General features: G+C 55.4%; 1 protein-coding gene across 3 annotated transcripts; it reads right to left on the reverse strand.

Annotated features, from left to right (window-relative positions):
• Nucleotides 1-38: 38 nt before the first annotated feature.
• Nucleotides 39-23,547, reverse strand: SYT12 (synaptotagmin 12). 3 transcript variants are annotated; one of them, XM_043925463.1, is made up of 8 exons: nucleotides 22,834-23,547; nucleotides 16,454-16,510; nucleotides 11,595-11,788; nucleotides 9,505-9,897; nucleotides 6,209-6,424; nucleotides 4,919-5,039; nucleotides 3,705-3,838; nucleotides 39-2,378 (listed from the first exon to the last, which is right to left on the reverse strand). In XM_043925463.1, exons 2-8 carry the CDS (start codon nucleotides 16,485-16,487, stop codon nucleotides 2,205-2,207), a joined length of 1,266 nt encoding a protein of 421 aa, XP_043781398.1. In that variant the 5' UTR covers nucleotides 16,488-16,510; nucleotides 22,834-23,547; the 3' UTR covers nucleotides 39-2,204. The 3 variants fall into 3 exon arrangements, with proteins under 3 accessions (XP_043781398.1, XP_043781407.1, XP_043781417.1); XM_043925472.1 differs by lacking the exon at nucleotides 22,834-23,547 and having other exon boundaries at nucleotides 16,454-16,516; XM_043925482.1 differs by lacking the exons at nucleotides 16,454-16,510; nucleotides 22,834-23,547 and having other exon boundaries at nucleotides 9,505-9,997; nucleotides 11,595-11,725.
• Nucleotides 23,548-24,319: the final 772 nt, after the last annotated feature.

A 24,319-nucleotide genomic window follows, 5' to 3' on the forward strand; every position in this document is an offset into this window, starting at 1 on the left:
CTCACCGAGGCCCGAGGCCCTGATTTCCGGAGACAAAGGTGATTTGGGGCGAGCGGGGCTCCCCGGCAGCCCCCTCCTTCCTGCCCCAGCTTTATTTTGGTTCTAGAATCATTCCAGTCGACATACTCGGTCCCCACCACGCCCATCCGGGTGCACAGTCGGCATTTCATGCAGTTAGGGGGAGGGGTGGAGGGGGACGAGAAGGGGGGAGTACACCTCACGGCCTGCCAGGCAGAGCCACTGGGTTGAAAAGAGAGGAGGGTCTTCCAGTCTGCAGGGGCTGGCAGGCTGCATGTCCCCCGGCCCTGGGCTGGCCTGGGGCACGCAGACCTCCACCCACTGGACAACCTGGCCTCAGGGCTGGGCCATGGCCACATCAGGTGGGGACAGCCACCGTCTGGCCTCCAGTCCCATGACCACCCCGGGGCCCCCCACCTCATTGGGGGGTACCTGGGTGAGCCTGGGTCTCCAGAGGCAGCCAGCCGGAGAACCCACCTCTCACCGGAGGGTGGGCCTGCGGGGCATGTTACCGTGTCTCCTCCCCACCCCCATCCCTGTGGCCTGGGGGACCCCCAACCCCTCAGGACAAGGGGCGCACCCCCACCTGCTTCTCTGGGGCTGCCTCTGGCAGCTTGGAGCTTGCCTTGGTGATACCTGGAAGGCCAGGCACACCTTCCCTCCAGCTGGGGTGGGGTGGGAGCCAAAGACTCCTGTGGGCCTGTAACAACCCTGCCCTGGCTTCCAGGCTGGAGCCCCCTGGGGTGCCATCCACACGTCAGAGCACCCCCCTCCCCAAGGGGCCGAAGCTGGGCTCCCCTGAAGCCACAACCTGCCGGCCTCTTCTCTTGCCCCAGAGCTCCATCCTGGCCTTAAATGTTTCTCCTGATGGCTCTCCCCGAGTCAACCCCTCGCCTGAGAATCTCAGGGTCTGCTTCTGGAGCTCAGCCTCAGGCATCTGGTGTTCTGATGGTTTGAACTGGCCTCCAGAGCCACCTCCTTCCTTCCTTGGGCTTCAAACCTGTCCCCCCAGCTCCATCCTGACCCCCCTCAACTTCCCCTCCTGACCAGCGCTCCGGCCACCCCTTCTCCAAGGTCCCGCCCCGGGGACTCCACCGCGTCCTCTCAGAGCCTGCGCCCACAGAGCCTCTCCCAGGCCCCCGGCAGTCTATATCCTGTCCACCCCATTGCCCCCCAGCCCCCCTCAGCTGAGGCGTCTCTCTTCCCCACAGGGCCTGGCCTGGAGGGACACCAACCAACACGGTGGAGCCAGGGCCTGATTTGTGTGGGCCTAACACAGATCTGGGTTGAAAAGAGAGGAGGGTCTCCCAGGCTGCAGGGGCTGGCCAGCTGCGTGTCCCCTGGCCCTGGGCTGGCCTGGGCTGGGGCTGGGCCTCTGGACCCCTGGGCCTTATGAGGGTTACAGTTCTAGGAATTAGATTTCACAGAGGATGAGGCTGGAGGTGCTGTCCCAGGTGGCCTGTGGGCCACCGCTTGGCCTGGTCCCTCGGCCTCTCCTCCTGCTTAGAGAGGGGCCCTGTGTCCACGGCAGCAGTGGAAGACTGCGTTTGTGACGCGGTCACAATCCTACTCAGCTTGGCCTGGGCTGGGCTGCGGCCCGGGACTGAGCTCTCTCCCTGCCTCTCCCAGCGCAGCTGCCGTGTTGCCCCCCATTCCCCGCCCCGGACCCCTGAGCCCTCCACAGGTCCTCGAAGCAGGGCCTCCATCTGCACCGAGATCACCGGGGCAGGGGGGATCTCATCTCCCTGATGTCCTAGGGGCTGGCCTTGTTCATGTCACCCCAGCCTGTGCCTCACACAGCACCCAGCCCCCAAGACTCACAGGGTCCCTGTGCATGGCTTCCCAGCAGGGGTGGGGTGTGGGGAGCTCTGAGAGGCCAAGGTCCCCCCAGGCCGAGGGACAGACCTGCTGGGGATCTGAAAATGGGGGCACAGGGGTCCGATGCCTGGCTGTGCTCCCCGGGTCCCGGCCCAGTCACAGCTGGTCCTCAGTGGGAGACAGCCCTGGGTCCTCTGACATCCAGCCAGGCCCGTTCCTCCACCACAGCTTGCACAGAGGGATCATGATGGCTCACGGGGGCTCCACCGGGGACCCCGGCGTTCATGGTTCCAGCCGGACGACAGAGAAGGGTGTCAGAGCTTGGCTCATGCCAGGCTCTGGTGCCTGCCCTGGCCCTGCCCCGGCTGCTAGTTTCGCCGGACGGGGTGCCACATGGACACGGGCCTGCGCAGCGTGGCCAGCATCTGGTTCCAGTGGGTGGTGCCCATGCCACTGGCCGACGGCCCAATGATGACGTGGCCCACGTTGTCCCCACGGCCGTCACTGCTGCTCTCAGCCACCGTCACACGGAGAGACAGGTCCTGGGCAGGGAGTGACATAGGTGCTGGGGACCAGGGGCAATGCCAGAGGTCCCCCGTGGCCCCCAGACCCCAGCAGGGTGCCAGGCATGGCCCCCCTGAATCCTCACCTGTGACTTGTCTGACCCCACAGCCCCGCCTCAATGCTTCCTTTCTGGGTGAACTTGGGCAATGACTTGGGCTCTTTCTACCTCAGTTTCCCCATCTCTAAAACGGGTGGTACTCATAGTTCCTATCTGTTCCAGGAACAAAATGAGTTAAAAAGCGTACAGCACTTACAACAGTGACTGCATGCAGTCAGAACATTATGGATGTCTGATGTTGTGCCTGAGATAATATGCTGGACTCATAATTTAGGAAGGGAGGAAAGAAGTTGCTTGAGATCAAAGTAGTGAAGCTGAGACTGGAACCCAGCCTGACTTCTCTCCTTCCTCTCCCCCACCCCTCAGCACCCCCTCACCCCGCTTCGTCCCAAGAGTCAGCCCGCCCTAAGAGGCTGTGAAGCAGAAGTGGCAGGATGACCACCCAGGGGAAGCGGAGGGCAGAGGGGTGGCCTGCCCCATGAGAGTGGCAGGGGAGGACCAGCCAGGGACGCTGAGATGTCTGCCTGGATTCAGAACACCCAGAGTGAGGTGGAGTTCTGGGTTTTCAAATTCAGACAGGGTGTCCCAGGAGGGGAGACTAGGGGTTTCTGTACAGCCCCAGGGCCAAGGGGCAGGTTTGGGCTTAAGGTACAAAAAAGATGGATGGAAGGAAAGATTAAGGAAGGTGATGAGCTCCCCATCCTCTGAGGCAGGCAAGCCAGGTTACCAGTGTGGCCCAGGCCACATCCTCTGCAGTCCTCCCACCCTCGGTCTGTGATATCTTTGCCGGGAAGGGGGTCTCCCTGGAGCACATTGCCTTCTGAAGGCCAAGGGCGTCTGGGGAGGTCAGCCAGGCCTCTGCAGGCAGAATCTCAGGAGACCGGGGGGCCTGACATCTGGGCCTTGGCCCAGCCCCGGCTCATCCCTAGGCCTGTGCAGTTCCCTCCCCTGGGAACCGTCTTCCCCCAGATCTCAGCTTAGCTAGCCCCACCTGCTGAGCCGAGCCTGGCTGCCAAGGTCTGGGTGTTCCTCGTGGGCTGGCACTGTCTGGGGACTTCCCTGCCTGTCCGCTGTGAGCGCCCAGGAAGCAGTGCCCGTATCCCCAGCACCCACCAGAGGGCTGGTACCTAGCGGGTGCTCAGTACATGTTGCTCACTAGAAAGGTGATGGCTTTGGGTCTGCAGGAGTCCCGAGGATCGAGGCTGGAGGGAATGGAGGGCCCCTCCCCTGCGCCATCCCCCCTCACCTGGAGCACAGTGGCCGGCACGGAGAAGATCATGGCTTCATTGAACACTGGGTTCGGGTCGTCCCTCTTCACAGCTGTCTTCTTTTTGCTCATCTTCCTCCCATCCTGCAGCAGGTACACCTTGACGAAGGGGTCTGTGGGTGGGGAGGGGGATGGCGTGAGGGCCACTCACTTGGCATAGACCTGCCCAGTCACGGCAGCGCACTGGTTCCAAACTCCCCAAACATTCACTGTTTTTTTAACAAAGCTCTTTGGCTGCACCAGATCTTAGTGGCAGCAGGCACGAGCTTCAATTTTCTTTGTGGCCTGTGAACTCTTAGTTGAGACATGTAGGATCTAGTTCCCTGACCAGGGATCGAACCTAGACTGCCTGGATTGGGAATGCAGATTCGTAGCCGCTCGACCACCAGGGAAGTCCCTCCAAACCTTCTCTATCACCATTCTCTCTCGCAGTTCCGTCACCAGTCCTTTCTTTCCTATTTTAGAGATGAGAAAACTGAGGCTCACACGCACATCAAGAGAAGATCTGGGCTTTGGACTCTGGCAGCCTGCCTCCCAGCCCATGTGCATGCTCCCCTCACGTGATGCTTGGGGGAGCTCCACAGATCCATCATTTTTCACTCTATAAATGGCCCAAACGCAGACGTCAGCCCTGAGTCACCCGACGCCAGTTCAGTGGAGCCTGACTCAAGGACGTGCGGCTCTGGAATAACGAGTCGCTGTCTGCTCGTCACTTACTGCCCACTCGGTGTCCTTGCTACACCTGCCGGGACCCGGGGTCCCCCAGGCTCCCAGCCAGGCTCCTGCAGCCCTCAGTCTTCAGTTACCTGGGGTTGAGGTTCACGCAGACCTGAGACATCAGGCCCCGCCTGATACCCACACCGTCTCGGTGGCCCTGGTCCCCGTTTGGGATTTGGGATGCAGTCCAGCCTCTGGGATTGCCCGCTGTTTTCATACCAGTGCCCTAGCTTCCTGCTCTCAGAGTCGCATCCCTCCCCCCAGGGGCTCCCTGCCCCCGCTCCATGGTTCCCATGCTTCCCCAGCGAGCTTAATCTTCCCACCGTCCAGAGCTCCTGAGCTCAGCCTAGGCCGGGGGTGGGGAGCCTGGCGCTGGGCCCTACACCTGCTGATGCCCTCAGGTGCCCAGGGCTTAGCAGCTAGGGCACAGCTCCCACCTGCCACACGGAGGAGCCAGGCAGCCAGCAGGGCCTTACCCGCTGTGGTCTTGTCATTGGTCCAGATGAGATTCTTGGCTTTCACCACGACCACGGTAAGGCGCTCGGCCGTTGGGAGGTAGCTGAGGGACAGCAGGATCTCGCCCACGGCGTCGGCGGCCTGGAGGACAAGTGGGTGGCTCAGAGGGCTTCTGCCCTTCCTTCTCCATTGAGAAGTTGCTGCTCTTAAGGCTCCTTACCCCAGGGCACCAAGCTGGTGGGATTGAGAGAGGGACCCCTCCCCTACTCCATGGTACTCTCCCCACCTCCCACTGGGTATGGTCCTGCCTTGGAAGGAGGACCAGAGGTTGCCTGTCAAATGTCACAACAAATGCAGTTACGTTCCCTCATTCCAGACCGAAGAAAACATTCTGTGGTAGTAGCACTTAGAGGGTCCTGGTGGACTGGAATTAACAGATCATTTGCTTAAATACTGGCTCAGATGGTAAAGAATCTGCCTGCAATGCAGGAGACCTGGGTTCGATCCGTGGGTCAGGAAGATCCCCTGGAGGAGGGCATGGCAACCCACTCCAGCATTCTTGTCTGGAGAATTTCATGGACAGAGGAGCCTGGCGGGCTACAGTCGATAGGGTCGCCAAAACTGAGTGATGAACACTGTCATGTTCACTTACTTAAATAACAGTGATGCTCCCCAAGCACTACTACACTTAGGAAGCTGAACTTCAGCTTGGCCTCCATCTGAAATAACTCACTTGAGGGCCAGAGAGCTACTTCCCTAACAGAACCTCTACAGGAGTCGAGCTTCTTAAGGTTTGGTGGTAGAAGCAGTAGAAGAGGTGTAAACAGTGGTCAATGGCCATTCATTTGCATGCAGTAACCTCAGTTTCTCTGAATGTGGCTCTCTTTCTCTAATCTCCTAAAAGTGAAAGTGAAAGTCTCTCAGTCCTGTCCGACTCTTTGCGACCCCATGGACTAGACAGTCCATGGAATTCTCTAGGCCAGAATACTGGAGTGGGTAGCCTTTCCTTTCTCCAGGGGATCTTCCCAACCCAGGGACCAAATCCAGGTCTCCCGCATTGCAGGCGAATTCTTTACCAGCTGAGCCACAGGGGAAGCCCAAGAATACTGGAGTGGGTAGCCTATCCCTTCTCCAGCGGATCTTCCAGACCCAGGAATCAAACTGGGGTCTCCTGCGTTGCAGGTGGATTCTTTACCAACTGAGCTAATCTAAAGATGTTGGCATTCAGGCTGTTTTGAGGACAGTGGATTCCCTCATCTAAAGTATACACCCGTGAAGCCATCCTGGCACATGCAGGTGGGCATACTGACCTTGTTCTGGTCCTGCAGGTAGAGCCAGCCGCTGAAGGGCTGTAGCGGGAGGTCAAGGACAGAGAGCTTCAGCTCCACCACCCCCGTGCTCACATTCCGCTCATCTTCATCGATACCAAACACTGAAAACCGCAGGCTCTTCTCCTCCAGGGCTGCGGGGTCCAGCGGGATGGAGAACTTCTCATCGAAGAAGATGGAGTAGGCGTTCCTCTGGATCTGCAGAGAGAAAGGGCGGTAGAAGGAGGTCCGATGCTGGGGAGGAGGCAGCAGAAGATGCCGGCGAGCCCATGGTAGGGAGAGAGCACTGGACGGGGGAGCCCGGAGGCCTGGGCTACCATCGAGCTCTGTTGACCCCACACCTCAATGTCGATCCTTTCTTTGGTGGCTCAGCCCTGATGATATAAAAGCCCCCTGTCCTCCTCTCAGAGGTGGCCATCTAGTGGGCTGGCATTCAAAGCTTAACAAACTGACCCCAACTAATTCCCATCCTCAGTGCCCATGGCTCCACAGAACCCTTGCCATGTGCCAGCTGAGATGGCCATCTTTCTGGCACATGTTCAAGTCCAGCCCTGGGGCCAGGCATACAGTGAGGAGGGATAACTGCCTGTGAAGCTGAGAGCCTTAGATGTCCAGCCCCCGTGGGGCCTGGCCCAGGATGCTCTGAATGTCATGGGGCAGATGGATGGATGGAATGATGAGGCAGGACTGGGAAGACTCTGTTCCTAAGCCTAGTCCTGCCTGGTGGGCGCTACTGGCTTCCTCCCAGGAAGCTGTGGGCTGTCCCCTGGGCAGGTGCACGCGCGGGCCCTGCTCCCCTCTCCGTGGGGGGCTGCCTTAGTCACTGCCTGGCGATATTTTAAGAGAGGAGCTGTCATCCCTGGTACCTTGCCTGAAGCTGGGCATCTGCCCCCCTATTCACTGAGATTGGCGAGCTGGGGTGCTAAGGCGCCTGCATTTCTGGGAATAAACCTGTCAGCACCTCCAAGTGTCCTGAGTCACACTCTCCAGTCACACTCCGGGCTGAGGATAGGCTGTTACACCGACCTGGGAGCTGCACACCCAACCCGGTCACCTGCTCAAGCATCAAGGGCTCCTCCCCCATTGGACAAAGCCCACCTCCTGATCCTGACCCTGGCATTCAGGTCTTCTTTGGCCCTAAATTCCTTCCTCTGGCCAAACCAGCCTCTTGACTGTCCCCTGCCCATAGGAGTGCAGGCTCCCTGATCATCCATGCACTCTATGAGCATGTAGACGGAGAACTCTGGGGTCGAGTTCTGGATCTCCAGCTCACTTGCTGGGGATCTCATGGGCAAAGGACTTCCATGAGCCTCAGTCTCCTCATCTGTAAGATGCCCTCAATCCATCCCCCATCCCTGGGGCTAATGAGAGGGATGCAGATGGGCCGAGCGCTGTGAACCAGGTTCTCAGCACACATCAGGCTGTGGCGGCAGCTGTCAGCCTGTCCCCTCAAGGGAAGGACCCAGAACCACCCAGGGCCCTCCAGGCAGCTGAGGCTGCAGGCAGCGTGGCTCTGGGCCAGAGAACACTTCACGGTTCTGACAGACAATCCATGCAGAGCTGACCAAGGACTGGGCTACGCACTTTTAATATATATACACACATAGTGGAGAAGGAAGTGGAAACCCACTCCAGTATTCTTGCTTGGAAAATCCCATGGACAGAGGAGCCTGGCGGGTTACCATCCATAGGGTCGCAAAGAGTCAGACACGACTGAAGAGACAGCATGCAGCATATATATGTATATTGGGCTTCCCTGATAGCTCAGCTGGCAAAGAATCTGCCTGCAATGCAGGAGACCTGGGCTTGATCCCTGGATTGGGAAGATCCCCTGGAGGAAGGCATGGCAACCCATTCCAGTATTCTTGCCTGGAGACTCCCCTGGACAGAGGAGCCTGGTGGGCAGTCCATGGGGTCGCAAAGAGTCGGACATGGCTGAGCACTATATGTGTTTGGCTGCGCTGGGTCTTAGTTGCAGCATGTGGGATCTAGTCCCTGCTGTCAAACCCAGGCCCCCTGCTTTGGGAGCACAGTCTTAGCCGTTGGACCACCAGGGAAGTCCCAGGACTTTGCAGATATTAATGCATTCCTTCCTCAAGCATGACGATGCTCATCTGACAGATGGGGAAACTGAGTCACGAGTGTTTAAGTGACTCACTCCAGGTCACACTTCAAGGAAGCAGAGAAGCAGCATTTGAACCCAGGAAGTCAGGCTCCACAGTGCTGTTCCTAAGCATACCCTGCACTGCCTCTCTGAAGCTGGCCTCCCCTTCTTAGCCCTACATTGGTTCTAGACCCTCCTGGAGTGAGGGGGCAGGGTGGGACAGGAGGGGAACGATAGTCTTCACCGCTGAGGAGCAGCCCGTTTTCAGCATGGGAAACAGGACTGGACACTGGGGCCTGGACCTCAGGCTCCTCCTGCTGTGGTCAGAGGCCATGCTGGGCTGACCTTTGCTGGTGCCGGGCAGTATGGTGTAGACCTCGCTCTCTCTTGGCAAGGCGGGGGTGCCATCTGGAGCGGAAGCCTGGAGCAGGTTGCTGGGTCCCTCTTCATGCCCTTTCCAGCTTATTCTGCAGCCTCCCTCCCACTGCTTTCAGCCCCAAGAGCTGACCTCCAAGGGCTACATCACCAGGCTCCCTGGGGCTGGCCAGTAGGGGTCACTGGAGGGAAAACAAAAGCTGGAGGGAGGTCAGGGTGCTTATTCCCCTGGTCCTTCTCAGCAGGATGGCTATGAGTTGATCGCACTCCTTAACCAAGGGACATAGTCCTTATCCAGATGGCCCTGGGCACACAGTGGTCTCTGGGTAACTTCCCCTGCCCCCATCCCCTCGGACCAGGATACCACGCCATCCCTGAGGTCGCCCTACATACCACCACAACTTTATAACGGTCCTGTTACCGAACTCTCCCCAAATGAGCCAACATGAACCTGTCATCCCTTCCCTGCCAGGACCTGAAGTTGACACAATTGACAAATGGACAGTTACACTGGATTCGTGTGGTAGGATTGCCGAGAACTGCACACAGTGGGGGCCCCCAGGTGGAGGCCCCAGACTCTCAGGTCTGTCCTCGCTATAGCCAGCACCTTCCACTCTGGGATCACCATCCAAACTCGCTCTCTGGCGCCCTCCTCAGATCCTGCCTGGCCCAGCAGCCCTGCCTGCAGGGGCAGGACTCCTGCGAGTCCGGGGCACACCCCGCCCCGCCCCTGCCCTTTGCCCCGCCCCGCCCTTTGCCCCGCCCCCGCCCTTTGCCCCGCCCCCAAGCCGCCACTCACCCGGGAAATGCCCACGATCTGCTCGTCCGGCAGCAGGCTGACACGCATGAAGCAGGACTCGAAGCTGGCTTCCTCCCGCTCCAGGAGGTCCTTGCCCTGCAGCACAGCCACGTGGAGGGTGTGGGAGGCGGCGTCGTAGTCCATGCTCACCTCCACCTGGCCCAGCGTGAAGTCCTGCCCGAAGTTGTTGCTGACGGAGGAGACGGAGTTCAGAGAGTCGGCCGATTGGGATTTCCGGAGGGTCCCGTAGGGGGCCAGGTCCAGCTCGCGGCCCATCAGCTCCAGGGGCCCCAGCTCGCTGATGCTTTCAAAGGTGTCCTCGATGCTGAGGCTGCCTTTGCGACTGGGGGGCCCCCTAGTGCTGGCGCGCTGTGCATTCCAGGCCGGTACTCTCTAGGGTGAGAAGAAGGGGCGTGGGAGCATCGGAGGGCAATAGGCTTGGTCTTGAAGACATGTGGTTAGCCCGGTTCAGGCAAGACACCTCCTAGCTCCCCTTTTGCAAAAACAGGGCATGCCTTAGTCAGGAACATCCTTCTTTAGTATTATTTCATGTTACTTAGTTTTCTGTCTCTATCCAAGATACAAGAGAGCCTTTTCTCAAAATGTTTGTTTATATAAACTGAATTTCATTAATAAAGATGTTCACTGAGATGACGTGTAGGAAAAGGAGAAATAGTTAGCAATCTTAGTGTCCAGCAGAAGGGGAATGGGTAAGAAAACTAGACTACAGATACTCAACAGATAATGGAGCAGCCTCAAAGGAAGCTTACAAAAAGTCTACCACATGAGAAAGCTTTCATGTTGGATAACACTAACTCTAATAGGCAAATTTTTCTTTTCTCTAAGTTGATCTTGGGATTTGAGAAAACAAAAGCCTGTGTGCAGTAAGTATCTCCCTTGTTGGTAGTTTTCGTTATCGTATTTTTTAATGGCCCCATTAATTTGCTGTTAAGTGGATAGCCATAGTTTATGTTACTATTCCCCTACTGTTGGACATTTATCTTGTTTTTCACAAACATAAACCATAAAGCATTGAATAACTTTCTTAAAATCTCGACTTAAAGGACACAGTCCTTTTGACAGCTTTTGACACATGTGTCCAAAACGCTCTTTGAAAAAGTTGTGCCAATTTACAGTCCTCCCAACAGAGTAAGAGATCATTCCTTCCAAAACCTCAAATGAGTGAAGCACGAGGGGCCCTTGTCTGGTAACAGGTTCTGGCTGTGCTTTCTGGAACTCTTCATGATGTTAGCAAAATCCTCTGCCAAGTGTCAAGTGATGAAATGTTTAGCAATATATAGAGAGCCCTAAAAATGTTTACACTCCCTGATACAGTAATTTCACATCTGGGCATCCTTTCAAAGTACATAATCCCATACAAAGACAAAGTTTGACATATAAACCACTTACTGTATTATTTATGGTGGCATTTAGTAAATCACGGCACATACATAAAAAAGAATCTTATGCAGTCATTAAAATGATGTTTATGATCAACAATATGAGAAAGTGCTTCAACTTTAAGTGAGATGAAAAGAGTAGGGTGTTAAATTCTGTGGAGAAATGACATCCACTGTATAAAAACTATGCATGGAAAAAAGATTGGGGCGGGGGCTAGATTTAAAATACTGGAAAATAACTCATGGTAGCTTACCTCTGGGTTGTGGCTTTTGGGGAAGTTTTTCTTGTTTTTATTTTCCTGTATTTTTCACAAGATGGTGGGGAGGGTTTGTTTGTTTGGGTTTTTTTTCTTTTTTTTTTTTTGCTTTGCTTTTAAAATTTGGCATCACTTGTGGAATCCCAAATTACCCAGTTTACCCAGGCCCCGGGAGTGAAAGTACAAAGTCCTAACCCCTGGCCCACAAGGGAATTCCCAGGATGGTGTTTTAAATGCAAAGCATTCATTCATTCACCAAGTATTCATTGATTACCTAGCTGGGCTCTGTTGGAGATGTGGAGGAGGACAAGGGACTCTGTTCACAGGAGGAAATTAACCGGGAGCGAGTTGGGGAGGGATTGGGGGTCAATCCTGAGAGTGGATGGTGGAGGCAGGGGTGGGGGGTGTGCACCCATGGGAACAGAAGCCTCACCTTCTGCCTGGCCTCTGCGTAGGTCTCACCATACTTCTGCTGAAGGTATCTGTAGTCATAGTTTGGGAATGGGGAGGGGCTGGGGAAGCTCCCCGACGTCCAGAGCTTCCACAGGCTCACGGCTGCAATTCCCAGCAGTGCCAGGGCCCCAGCAGCGTAGACACCCACCTCCCAGTCAGGGGGGCTCTTGATGACTGAAGGCAAGAGCAGAGTAGTCTCTCATTAATGGGCCTTGGGGCCTCTCAATCATTATACATCCCCACCCAGGGAGCCCCCAGTTCAGCACTGACTTGCTTATTCATTGAACAAATATATATATTTTCTAATCTTTATTGAATTTGTTATGATGTTACTTCTGTTTTATGGTTTGGTTTTTTGGCTTTGAGGCTCGTGGGATCTTCGCTCCCCAACCCGGGATTGAACCTGCACCCTTGCAGGTGAAGTCTTAACCACCAGGGAAGTCCCTGAATAAATATTTATTGAGTGTCTGTTATGCCAGGTGTCGTGCTGGGTGCTGGGGTTCCAGTGTGGAACGAGATATACACTCTCTGATTTCTGCTTTCAGCTGCTTTCCACAAAAACACATTTCTAGCAGGAGCAACACTTGGTTAGAGCAGATGAAGAGCTGAGAACAGTAGTTAAATATTCCTTAGGCTTTACACGAATTGGGTTGTTCATGCCTCTTTGAGTTCTCTCAGCCTTTAGAGGACTTCTGCTTCTGGATAATCAAAGCAGACTTTTGGGATCTGCGGGGAAGTGGAAGGGGGCTTGGGGGGGAAAAAGAAATGATCCCCCTTTATGCCTCAACCTTCATCAAGAAGAACCCAATGCACATTAGTCGATGAATGGAAAAATAAAATGTAGTACTTTCTTACAGTGGAATATTATTCATCAATAAAAAGGAATGAAGTACTGATACATGCTCCAACATGGATGAACCTTGAAAACATCATGCTGAGTGAAGGGAGCTAGTCCCAAAAGACCGTATGCTGTATGATTCTATTTCTATGAAATGTCCAAAATAGGGAATCTCTACAGACAGAAAGTAAATTAGTGTCAAGGGCTGGTGCGGGGAGCGGTGGGGGGCGTGGAGTATGGGAATTCTTTTTGGGGTGATGAATATATTCTAAAAATTGACTGTGCTCATGCTTGCACAATAGACTAACTACAGCCCACTGAACTGTACCTTTTTTTTTTTTTTTTGAACTGTACCTTTTAAGTAAGTGAATGTATGGCATGTGAGTTTTATATCCCTAAAATTATTCCTGAAAGACAAACAACATACAAACAAAAACACTCCAACCAGAAGTGAGAGGTGGCTGTAGGCTGTGCAGGGCTTGGGGACAAATCTAGATGCTCAGATGCTTTTTGTGCACTGGTGAGTCAATAACTTTCCTTATCTGAGCCTCACTGTCCCCAAATGGTAATTAACCATCCCCTCAGCTGTGCTGGGTAGGTCCTCACCTAGCACAGTGCTTGGCCCATGGCAGAACCATAAATGTTAAGTCACTCTACTGGGAAACCTGGTTCTTCAATCCCCCAGAGAAGTCAACGAGACAGTAAGGTTCATTTCGGAAAAGACTGAACTGTTGGCAAATACAGTTCTCTAAAGCGTTCTCAGTGTTGCCTCTACACTGGGTTCAATTGGGGACACCCAGGCACACAAGAACCTGCCCAAGGTCACAGAACCAGGAAGGGGTGATGCTGGGATTCCAATTCTGGCCGCCAGACTCCAGAGCAAGCAGGGGTAACCACTGCCCCACCTGGCCTCTGCCCGCACAGGTCCCCAGCAGCAGGGGGGAGAGATGTAAGGAGGGTGTTTCAGGAGGGGAGGTTTCTCATCACACAGCCATTGAGCACCTACTACGTGCGAGGACCCCCTGGAGCCCCAGGCTCAGTCCCTTAAGTGGGTCACAGTCCCCGGGGGTGGGCAAATCTTTACAGCACAGCGATGGGCGTCATGATGAGAACATCCCAGGAGGGTTTCGCAAAGAGGGACGCCCAATATGGGACATGCAGGAGCAGCAAGGAGTGTGCGGCCAGGGGACTTCCCTGGTGCTCCAGTGGCAAACGTCCCTGCTTCCAATGCAGGGGGCTGGGGTTCGATCCCTGGTTGGGGATGAGGACGGTATGCAAAGCTCAGAGAGTTCAGAGCACCCGGTTAACAGTAAGGGAAGGGGGCGTTTGGGACGGAGTCATGCAGCCCCGGGAGGCCCCAGCCCACCCTCCGCTGTGCTGAACCTGGCCAGCTCCACCAGAATTTACAACACTCGCTCCAGAGAAAGGCAGGGCCCAGCATTCAGCCCTGGCATTTACCCAGCTCTCCACATCCTATGGGGTCCCTTCCTTCACTTTGGGGATCTTCCTGACCCAGGGAGTGAACCCAGGTCTCCTGCACTGCGGGCTGATTCTTTACCATCTGAGCCACCTGGGAAGTCTCTAGAGGGGAACTGAGGCTAATAGAAGCTAAGGAACACATCTCTTTATATTTCTGGGCTCAAGGCCACTGGGGTGGAAAATGGAGAGTCTGGTGTAGATGCCTCAGCTCCCGGAGGCCACGTCGCCTCCCTGGCTCCTGTCTCCTCATCCAGAAAGAGGGCATGACACCAAAATCATCCACCATCCAGTGGTCCCACCCGGGGTGGGAGGGGGGCACGGTTATTCTAAGGGAAAAATCTCAACAAGTTTCCTGTCTGCGGTGAGTCAGCGAGTCTGTATTTATGGCAGAAATCTGAAAACAGCCCCAAGGTCTGACCGAGGGGGCCAGTGGCCGCTGTCTCAGGAGGGACGGTCACTGGGCTTTGAGAATGACAATTGAGGTCATCGGGATGTCGCTGTGGCAATGCAGAGAACCGTCTGAGGCATTGTTATGAGAAAGGAAAAAAAATCAATCCCCGACACGGTATAACCACATGATTTGATGTAAAAATCACACAGCGTGTAGGCAAGGGCTGGGCAGACCACAGAGAGGCAAGAAGAGGCAGAAGAAATGCGGATGGAGAGAGAGCGAGCAAACCTGTGTGCTCCTGACTTCTGTTGCAAGAATGTAATTTGTGGAATAAATAAAATCAGAACAAGGAGCTACGGTGGGCCCAGAGCGGGCCAGGCTCTCAGACGTCCAGTCAGTGGGGGATGGGAAGGGGCTGGACCTGGTGACTGGAGAGTGAAGTGTGTGGGGGTGGGGGGGCGGGTCCCCCACCCAGACGCACAACCAGCCCAGCAGGCTCACTGGGGCCTGGGTGCTGGCAGGAGGCAGACACAGTCCACACAGGCAGTGGACAAGGCAAGGGGGCTAAGCATCACCAGGCTCTCCTGAGAGTGAGGGTCCCAGGGGCTGAGGGCCTGAAGCCAGCAGCCCGGTTGGCACAAAACGGGAGCAGGACAGACAAATCCCCAGGAAGCTGACATGAAACGATGACAGTTAATGTGCATTTATTTACTCATTTTATTGTGTACCAGCCTCAGGACCGTATGGGAAGAATTCCCCTGGGGAAGTGAGGTCTGAGCTGAGACCAGGAATGAAGAGAAGCAGCCTTAGGAATAATTGTTCCTCGCTTTGCCAGGCTCTGTTCCAAACACTTCCTGTATATTAACCCAGTGAGTCCTCAGGACAACTCTGAGAGGATGGTGCTATTATTATCCCTATTTTACAGACGGGGAAGCTGAGAGATAGACAAGCGATTAGCTGCCAGACAACGTGGCTCCAGCTCTGTGCTCGTAACCTCACACGGGTCTCGAGGACTTAGCCAGGCAGAGGCAGCGAGCGCTCCAAGTGAAGGGCATAGCATGTGCAAAGGCCCGGAGGTCGGGGGAGAGCCGTGTTTGCACAGTTGGGCACTTCACACATGTTAGCTCACAGAGGCTGGCAGCATCACCCCCAGTTTACAGGTGAGTAAGTGGAGGCTCAGAGAGGTTTCATCACTCACTGAAGGCCACGCCAGGGCCTGGGCCAAGGCCTGTGAGCCTGCAGGTGGAAAGTGAAAATTCCCGGCTGGGAGTTGGGAAAGGTGGTCTGCCCTTCAGCTCTGCCCTGGGCTGGCTGGGGGCTGAGCTAGGGAAGGAGCTGGAGGAATGGGGATCTGCGGCCTGGGAGACCTGGGTCCATGTCCTGGGTCTGTTACTTAGTCACGGTCCCTTTCCTGAGCCTCCCTTCTCCCATCTGTAAATGGAGAGGGGAACAGAAGGAGAAAATATGGCGAGTGCATTTCAGCTGTGATACCATCCGCCATCAGCCTGAGTGTGTCTGGTGTCTTGAGGCTGGTCCCAAGGGAGCTGCCATGGCTAGACTGGATGACCACTGGGTTCAATATCCTGTGCATCTAATATCAACCTTCCTGGTTTTCCTTGCATTTGGCTCCAGGAATGCCCCCAGGGCAGTGGATTCCACACGACAGGCTCAACCTTAGGGAGCAGCAGGACAGGGGCCTCCTGGGGGATCCCCTCAAGTCCTTCCATAGGAAGGCAAGCGACTGGAAGAGACAGAAGAAGAGACCTCAGACTGGTCCCAATCCGGTGTGAAAGTGATAGTGGTAGTTGCTCTGTCATGTCCAACTCTTTGCAACCCCATAGACTGTAGCCTGTTAGGCTCCCCCGACCATGGAATTCTCCAGGTAAGAATACTGGAGTGGGTGACCCTTTCTCTTCTCCAGGGCATCCTCCCGACCCAGGGATTGAACCTAGGTCTCCCACCTGGTGGGCAGATTCTTTACCATCTGAGCCACCAGGGCTGTGTGACCTTGGGCAACTCTCTGACTGTCCTTATCAGTAGATCGGGGCTATGACTGGGGTCCCACCGACACCCCTACCCCGGGCCTGGTGGGAGGGTCCTGTGAGGTGGTTCACTGGCCGCGGGGACTCACCGCTCAGGTGGTGTTCTGCCACATCCACAGCCATGCCGCCTGCCGCCGGGGCTGAGACTGGAAGGGAGAAGAGAGTCAGTGGAGGGGGCTTCAGAGGGTCACCACCCCCCCGCCACGCCCCACATGCCCAGCATCCAGCGCTCACACTCAGGTGGAGGGGACCTGGGCAAATGTAGTGGACTTTTATTTATTTTAAACTTTTTATTTTGTATTGGGGTATAGCTGATGAGCAAACCATGTTGTGATAGATTCAGGTGAACAATGAGGGGACTCAGCAATACATGTACATGGATCCATTCTCCCCCAAACCTCTGTCCTATCCAGGCTGCCACATAACTGAGCAGAGTTCCATGTGCTCTACAGTAAGACCTTGTTTGTTATCCATTTAAAATACAGCAGTGTGTATCTGCCCATCGCAAACTCCCTAACCATCCCTTCCCCTGATCCCTCCACCACCCCCTGGCAACCATAAGCTCCTTCTCAAAGTCTGTGAGTCTGTTTCTCTTTTGTAAGTAAGTTCATTTGTATCACTTAAAAGTAGCAGATTTTTAAAATAGCATTTTATTTACTTTTGGCCACTCCCTGTGGCTTTCCAGATCTTAGTTTCCAGACCAGGGATGGAACCTGGACCCTCTGCAGCGAAAATGTGGAGTCCTAACCACTGGCTGCCAAAGATGTCTCTAAAAAATAGCATAGAAAATGTCCCTTAAAAAAAAAAAAAAAAGTAGTGTTTAAAGCACTTTTCAAGCACTCTGAAACCTCATTTCAGAGTTGTTGTTGTTCAGTTGCTAAGTTGTGTCCGACTCTGCAATGCCATGGACTGCAGCACACCAGGCTTCCCTGTCCCTCACTATCTCCTGGAGTTTGCCCAAGTTCATGTCCATTGAATCGGTGATGCTATCCAACCATCTCATCTTCTGCCACCCTCTTCTCCATTTCAGGGTTGCCAGATGGAAAAAAATGCAAGATGCCCAGGGACACGTGAATTTCTGATTCATTGTTGGTAAAAGTATGTCTAAATATTGCATGGGACATGCTTATACTAAAAAAAAATTCACTGTTTATCTGAAACTCAGAAATTACTGGCATCCCGTATTTATATTTGCTAAATCTGGCAACCCTATTTCATTCCCATCCTACCAACAACAGACTGACCATCAGCGACTTGGCTACTCATTAGAGCAGCCCCCTCAGGTGTTCCCTAGGACTGAGTTCAAATGTTTTTGTTTACATTGAACCGGAAATGCTACATTTCTGCAATATTCTGTTATCAGTCCTTTCTCTGCTTGGGATGGTTTCCTCCCCATCCTCCACTCCCAAGTTTTATGAACCACTGAAGGTTTGACTAAGGTGTTCTAGAAAGGTCTAGAAGCTCATACAACCCATTACCTGAAGCCAGGCGACTGCTCAGGTTTTATTACTGTGTTTGCTAACAAGTAAACCAGCTCGCAGACATGCTCTAAGTGGGGTGGGGGTTTGCTAAAGGAAGGCTGGGGTGAGCTGTAAGGATCTCAGCTCAAGGGACATGGAGGACAGGATGGTTTCCACCCTCTGCGTTCCTTCGGGGTTCCGAGAGGTGGTTACCAGCAGGTAAGTTGGGGTGCCCGTGGGTTGGGGGATGCGGATGACATGGGTGGTCAGACCTTCAGAGTGTCTGTCTACCCAAGGGCAGCTGCTTTTCTGTTCCCACGGGAATGCCAGTCTAGCCTGGCTAGATCTGAAAAGCCAGATACCGGTATTTTTTTAACATGCAGTTTCTTGATTTTTAAATGTTGCAAACAATTCACAAAAAATCTAAACACCATTCAGTAGAAAGTAAAAGCTCCTGGGTGGTGACCCGTTTACAACTCCTCAAAGGAGGCTGTGGGCTCCCTTTGGGACTGGGGTCCAATCAGGGAGTGAGCATTTTCTGGAATCCTGGGGTTCTCCCCAATTTGTAGCTTTGAAGTCAAGAAGCGGGGGTGCCGCTTCCTGATCTAGACAGGGTGTTCCAGCACATGTGGAAGTGCTATGGGTCCCAGGGCAGCAGGCCTTGAGAAGTCAGGGAGGATAGGGCCCTGGGGCGAAGCCTGCCCAGGTCCACAGACAGCTCCTTGCTCCCTCCCAGGTCCCTGACGATGCCCCTACTCCCACGGTGAGATGTGAGTTGTCATGGTGATGGGAGGGCCGTACTAACTAGGAAGGGCTTCACCCATGCCAGTTCAAGTGGAAGCTCATTCCTGGAACCTGGGCTGGAGATGGTGATAAGGACCTTGCCAAGTACTTCTTACACTCAAGCTGTAAGCACTTTGCATATACATTACCTCATTTAATCCTCTAACAACCCCTTGAGGTAAGGACTATGATTATCTCTGGTTTGCAGAAGAGAGCCCTGAGGCAGGGCAGTGAAGTCTCTTGCCCAGGCAACACAGCTAGGAAATTGTTCAGTGCAGGCCATTCTGTTCCACACTTGCTCCCTAACCCCTGTGCCTTACTGTGGGAGGGCATATGGCTTCAAAAGCTGTCTGAGAACCCGCGGGCCAAATCAGGCACTGTGTACACGCCCAAGGCGGCCCTAATTCCTGGCAGAAGGGGTTCTGGATATGTTGAAACACACATGTTAATATGAACACTCATGTCCCGGCCTGCCTCTGTCTTGCTTGGAATCTGGTCATATTATCGACTTTATTTCCTGCTTACCTGGCCCAAGCTGACTTCCTGCACTGGGACAGCCCATGGCAGCAGCATACTAGAGTGGGCTGAGGACATCCTAGTGGCAAGTTCCTATAGTTGGGGACCGAACCCTGTATCTGCCATATTGGGCATCTGGCCGTCAAGGAGCCCCCATCTTTCCAAGGCTCCCACATGGCCCACCCTTTCCCCTCCCCTAATCACAACACCCTGGGAGCTGTGCATTCATTGAAGGCACCATTGACTAGGCTCAGCCAGGCCAGAAGGTCCCATAGAGAACCCCTGTGAAGGGGCAGAGGCCAAAGCACCTCTGCCTGAGAGGAGGGAGGAGAGGAAACAGAGAGGTTGAGGTTCTTGGGAGGAGGGCAACCTGAGCAAGCTTTGAACCCCAGATTTTACCCCTCACTAGCTCTGAGCCTCAGTTGTCCCATCTATAAAATGGGGTTTATGACTGCCTGATCAGGGTGTCAGGAGGGAGGAAGGAGAAGGAAGTGAGGTGGGGTTTGGCAAATCTTAGCTGCTATGATTATTAGCCTGTAAATGGTCCAGTGAAAGTGAAAGTGTTAGTTGCTCAGTTGTGTCCGACTCTTCGACCCCATGGACTATCGCCCACCAGGCTCCTCTGTCCATGGCATTCTCCAGGTAAGAATACTGGACTGGGTAGCCTTTCCCTTCTCCAGGGGATCTTCCCAACCCAGGGATTGAACCGGGGTCTCCTGCACTGCAGGCAGATTCTTTCCCATCTGAGCCACCAGGGTCCAAAAGGCCCCCAAGCCCCCTACTTTGAGCAGTGGAATCGTGTGGGCAGCACTACCAGCCTGCAGATGTGGTATGTTTGTCTCAAAGTGAGTTGCCAGCATTCAAAAACTGGGGAGATTTCCCATTGAAAAATGGGTTTGTTTAAAAGAAAATAGATTTTCGGCTTCCTTTTAAAAGTTAGATTTAGGAATAATGGGTCTCAGCCTCCCCCACCCCAGAGCCAGAGCTGGAGCTGAGTAGGCTGCGCCCTTCAGATGGGGCATCTGCTCTTTGGACCTGGCATCTTCTACCCTTGCATTCACTTCCAGAACCTGCTGGCCCCTGGAAGCATCTTGGTTCATGAGCATGGTAAGCAGGCTTTTGGATGAGTTAGAGAAGGTTCAGAAAGGTTAAGTGACTTGCCCAAAGCTGCACAGACAGCCAGGAGTGGTGGAGCGGTGCCTGCCATCCTGTCCAGCGCCTTGTCTATTAGTAGCCACAGCCCTGTGTGGACTTCAAAGACGCCCTCTCCATGGCCTTGCTCAAGACCTCTAGGGAGCAGAGCCTGTCATCATCCCCACTCCTCAGAGGACGAAAGTGAGGCTCAGAGAAGGTCAGTGAATCTGCCCAAGGTCACCAGCCAGTAAGCAGAGAGCTGAGACAGAGCCAGAGCTGGCTCTGCAGCCAGCGCCCTTCCTGCTGGCTTTACTTACCACTCCTGAGACCCCCTGACCCCATCCCACTCACTATGATAACCTCGGCAGTCTCCTGCTGGCAGCCTGGAGGTTTGCCAGGCAGAGGGGCTGCGGCTCCAGCTTGGAACACGATGCTGACACGGCAGATCCGAGGCCAGGGCAGCCTGCGACCAGAGCTGCCCTGAGTTCCAACATGCAGGACGGGGCACAGCGCGGGTCGGTCAGAGTCATCCCAAACCCTCATCTGAACCTTGTCCTGACACTCTTCCTCACTCCATCCATTCATTCTGGCCCCAACCCTCCACACCCTAAATTGCAGGGAGTTTGTTCACTGAAAACCCCTCTAGGTTCAAATGCAGGCTTAATCATACCTACCCAGAAACACCTACCTTTTGCTGTGAGAATCAGACATAGTCCATGCTAACTGCCTCCCGTGGTGCTTGGCTCCTTGTATGCATGTGATATAAACCTGACCACTGAATGGGTGAACGGATCTCCCTTTGACAGATGAGGAAGCCAGTGCTGGAGTCACTCAGCCTATGAGTAGCAACACTGGGACTGACTCCAAGGTGCGATGGATCTGGGCCTGGGCTCCTGGCCACCATGCCACCTCCTGAGCAGGCCTTTTGGGGGTGGAGATGGGTGGGAAGACCTGCCACGAGACTTACTGGAATCTGACCACGGGCCGAGGACCCCTCCTGGGCTTATCAAGACATGGCTTTCCAGGAATTTGGTGACTCTGGCAGGGGTGGGGCTCCCCCTCACCCCATGTCCTTGCTCGGTGCCCCTGAGCTAGCAAGCTTTTGGCTCCCCTCACCCGGAGGCCAGCAGGCAATGGGAAGGATCAGGGGGTGGGGACAGGGGAGCCCTCGATCGCTGACTGGGAGCCTCTTTAGGAGCTTCAGGTTTGAGATCCTTTTCAAGGGCTCCCTCCCACTTTCTGGAATAACCATATCCTGCCACCGTCCCCTCCCTAAAGCCCACAAAACCACAGTACAAACCGGAGAGGGTGGTGGGAGCTGGCATTTCCTGGGCACATACTGTGTGCTGAGTTCTGTACCAAGGGCTCACCAGGTGTTATTTCAGCACACCCTCCCTGCTGCCCTCTGAGAGGGCTGCTCCTCTGCCCACTGCACTGGTAAGAAAACTGAAGGGCAGGACACTACTTGCCCGTAGTCACCAGCGCTGATGAGAAGCCGGGTCCAAGCTGGAACCCCAGGCTGGGAGACCCCACTCTCCAAAGTTGCTTGGGGAAGGCTTCAGATTTCAGGGTGGAGAGGCCAGGGGCTTGGGTCTTGACCCTTCTCCAGACTGGCTGTGTTCCTTTGGGTGAGTCTCATGCCCTCTCTGAGCCTCAGTTTCCCTATTTCTAGTAGGAGGCATAGCTGCTGCTGCTGCTGCCCAACCTGTCACCCACTCCCTAGCTTCGGGAAGAGGCTGACATTCCAGGGAAGAGGTTGACATTCCAAGGAAGAGGTTGACATTCCAGGGTGCAGACTTGCCAGGTGCTTTGTGGGGAGGGTGGCCTCAGTGGCTGAGGGGGAGGGGCACCCAGTCCCTCTCCAGCCCATGGAAGAGGGGTCACTAGGATGGCTGGCTCAGGGATCCTCCACCCACAGGCCTGGCTCCAGGTCCCCCTGTTTGGCCCCAGTTCCCCCCACCTTCAGCCCAAATCTACAGCCCCAGGGCCTTGAGACTGGCAGGCTTCCTCTCCCAAAATGCAATGGTATCAAAGGTTGGCAGAGAGACCCTGGACAGCTCCCCACCCAGGCTGGTGACAGCAGACAGAGGCTGAGGATCCCCTTGGTCCCCCAGGGCCTCCTGGCAATGGGGTGCGACATGAGGCATTTCCTGAAAACCCAGCACCCATCCCGCGGGGACCCTCAGGATATTTGGGGACCGAAGCGTTGGGGGGCCGACCCTGGAGCTGGGAAGGAGGTGCGAGGCGGGGCCGGGGCAGCGGGGGCAGGCAGGGCGCTGTGCGCGTGAGGGGTGTGCGTGCAGCGCGGGCGCCGGGGAGGCGTGTAAATGGCCGAGAGAGCCGCGTGTGTGCACACGCGGGGCGGGCGTGCGGGGCGCGAGGCGATGCGCAGTGCGCGGAGTGGCCGGGCCGGGGAAGGGCGCCCGGCGTGCGTTGTTCCGGGCGTGTGTGTGTGCAAGCGCGGCGCGGGTGTGCGATCCGCGCGGGTGTGCAGATGAGCGGGGCGCGCGGAGCCCGGGGGTCCCCGGCGCTGCGAGGGGACACTGCGTTCATCCGCGCTCGGGGCGCGTACTCACCCCGGCTCCGCGGAGGGGCCGCCGCTCCGGTCCGGGTTCAGGCTCGGGCTCCTGGCTCCTGGCTCCCAGCTCCCGCCGGCCTCCCGCAGCGCGCACGCACCGGCGCCAAGCTCGGCGGTCGCCGGCGGAGCCACCCCTGCAGTGTCGCCCCGCGCCCGCCTGGGAGGAGCGCGGCGCGGGCCGGGGGCTCTGCCGGGCCGGGGCGGCAGTCGGGAGCTGCGCCGCAGTCCGGGCACGCTCCCAGGAGCCCGTCGCGCGCTCCCTGGCGCTCGCCCGCCCGCTCTCTTTTTAATTTAAAGTGACAACCCCGAGCGCTCTCTCCGCTCCCGGGAGCTGCGCGGCGCTTCCGGGGTCTGAGCCGAAGATCCCCAAGCGCGCCTCGGATCCCAGAGGTCGTCCGAGGCCGAGATCAGCCCCACACTCCCAGGCCCAGGATGAGTCGGAGTGGGGGCTGGGGATGTGCTGACCATGAGCTCCGGGAGCACTGGGCTCCAAGTCCGCAGGCCCCGGTTCTAGCTCAAGCGACCGCACCCTGTTATCCTGTGCCCATTCTAGGCCCTCAGTTTCTTTTTCTGTAAATCGGACTTGATACTGTGCACCTCCTAAGTACCAATCAGAAAACAGGAAGCGGCAGGTGGCCCCTTCTCTGAATGGTAAAACAACGTCATCTCACTTCTCACAATGACCTAATGGGGTCGTGGTCATTCCAATCTCTCTCTCTCTTTTTCTTCCCTTTTTAGCAGAAAGAAACAGCCTCAGAGAGGTGAGATGACCTTCCCAAGGTCACAGAGCCAAGTGTCAGCCAAGACTTGAACCTAGGTGGATGTGACTTCAAAGCCCGCACTCTTAACCACTTAGGGGTCCGTGCTTTTCTTTCCAAAGGAATGAATGAATCATTCAGGAGATATTTAGGACGCCCCCGCTGGATGCTAGGCACAGGGCCAGGTGTGGGCGATCTTCCATCTTCCGGGAACAGGGGGACAGGTCCCTCCCAGCCGGCACAGTCTGGCAGGGAGGCGCACACGCATTGGGAAGGGCTAGGATGTGCGCTGGAAGGTGCCACGTGCTGTGGGCGCAGTAACCCTGAGAGCAGGCTGGGTGAGTCCCTGGTGGGGCTTCTCAGGGGATCTGTAGGGTCTGGGGTGGGATAGGATGGGGAGGGGGCGAGGTTCTCAGGCCCCGAGCCCGAGTGCTAAGGCAGCAGTAGTCTCTGGATCATCCACCCTCTGGGACGTAGAGACTGAGGGCAACCTGTGGGGTCTAGGGGCTGGGTCTGTGCTGGTCTTGGGGCAGGGAGGGGGCACCCTTGATCTAGAAGGCAGGCGGACCCCGGGGAGCCAGGGAGGCAGTTTCACTCTCACTCACAGGGGGCATCCATTTTTCAGTTCATTTTATGGATTCTGAAGAAAAAGGAGACAAAAGGCATTAATTATGCTCCTTGGAAGGAGGAAGGGCCATAGACTCTCACTGACATTTCTCATTTAAC

The sequence above is a fragment of the Cervus elaphus genome, chromosome 2 (genome assembly GCF_910594005.1).
Source record: "Cervus elaphus chromosome 2, mCerEla1.1, whole genome shotgun sequence".
NCBI lineage: Eukaryota > Metazoa > Chordata > Mammalia > Artiodactyla > Cervidae > Cervus > Cervus elaphus.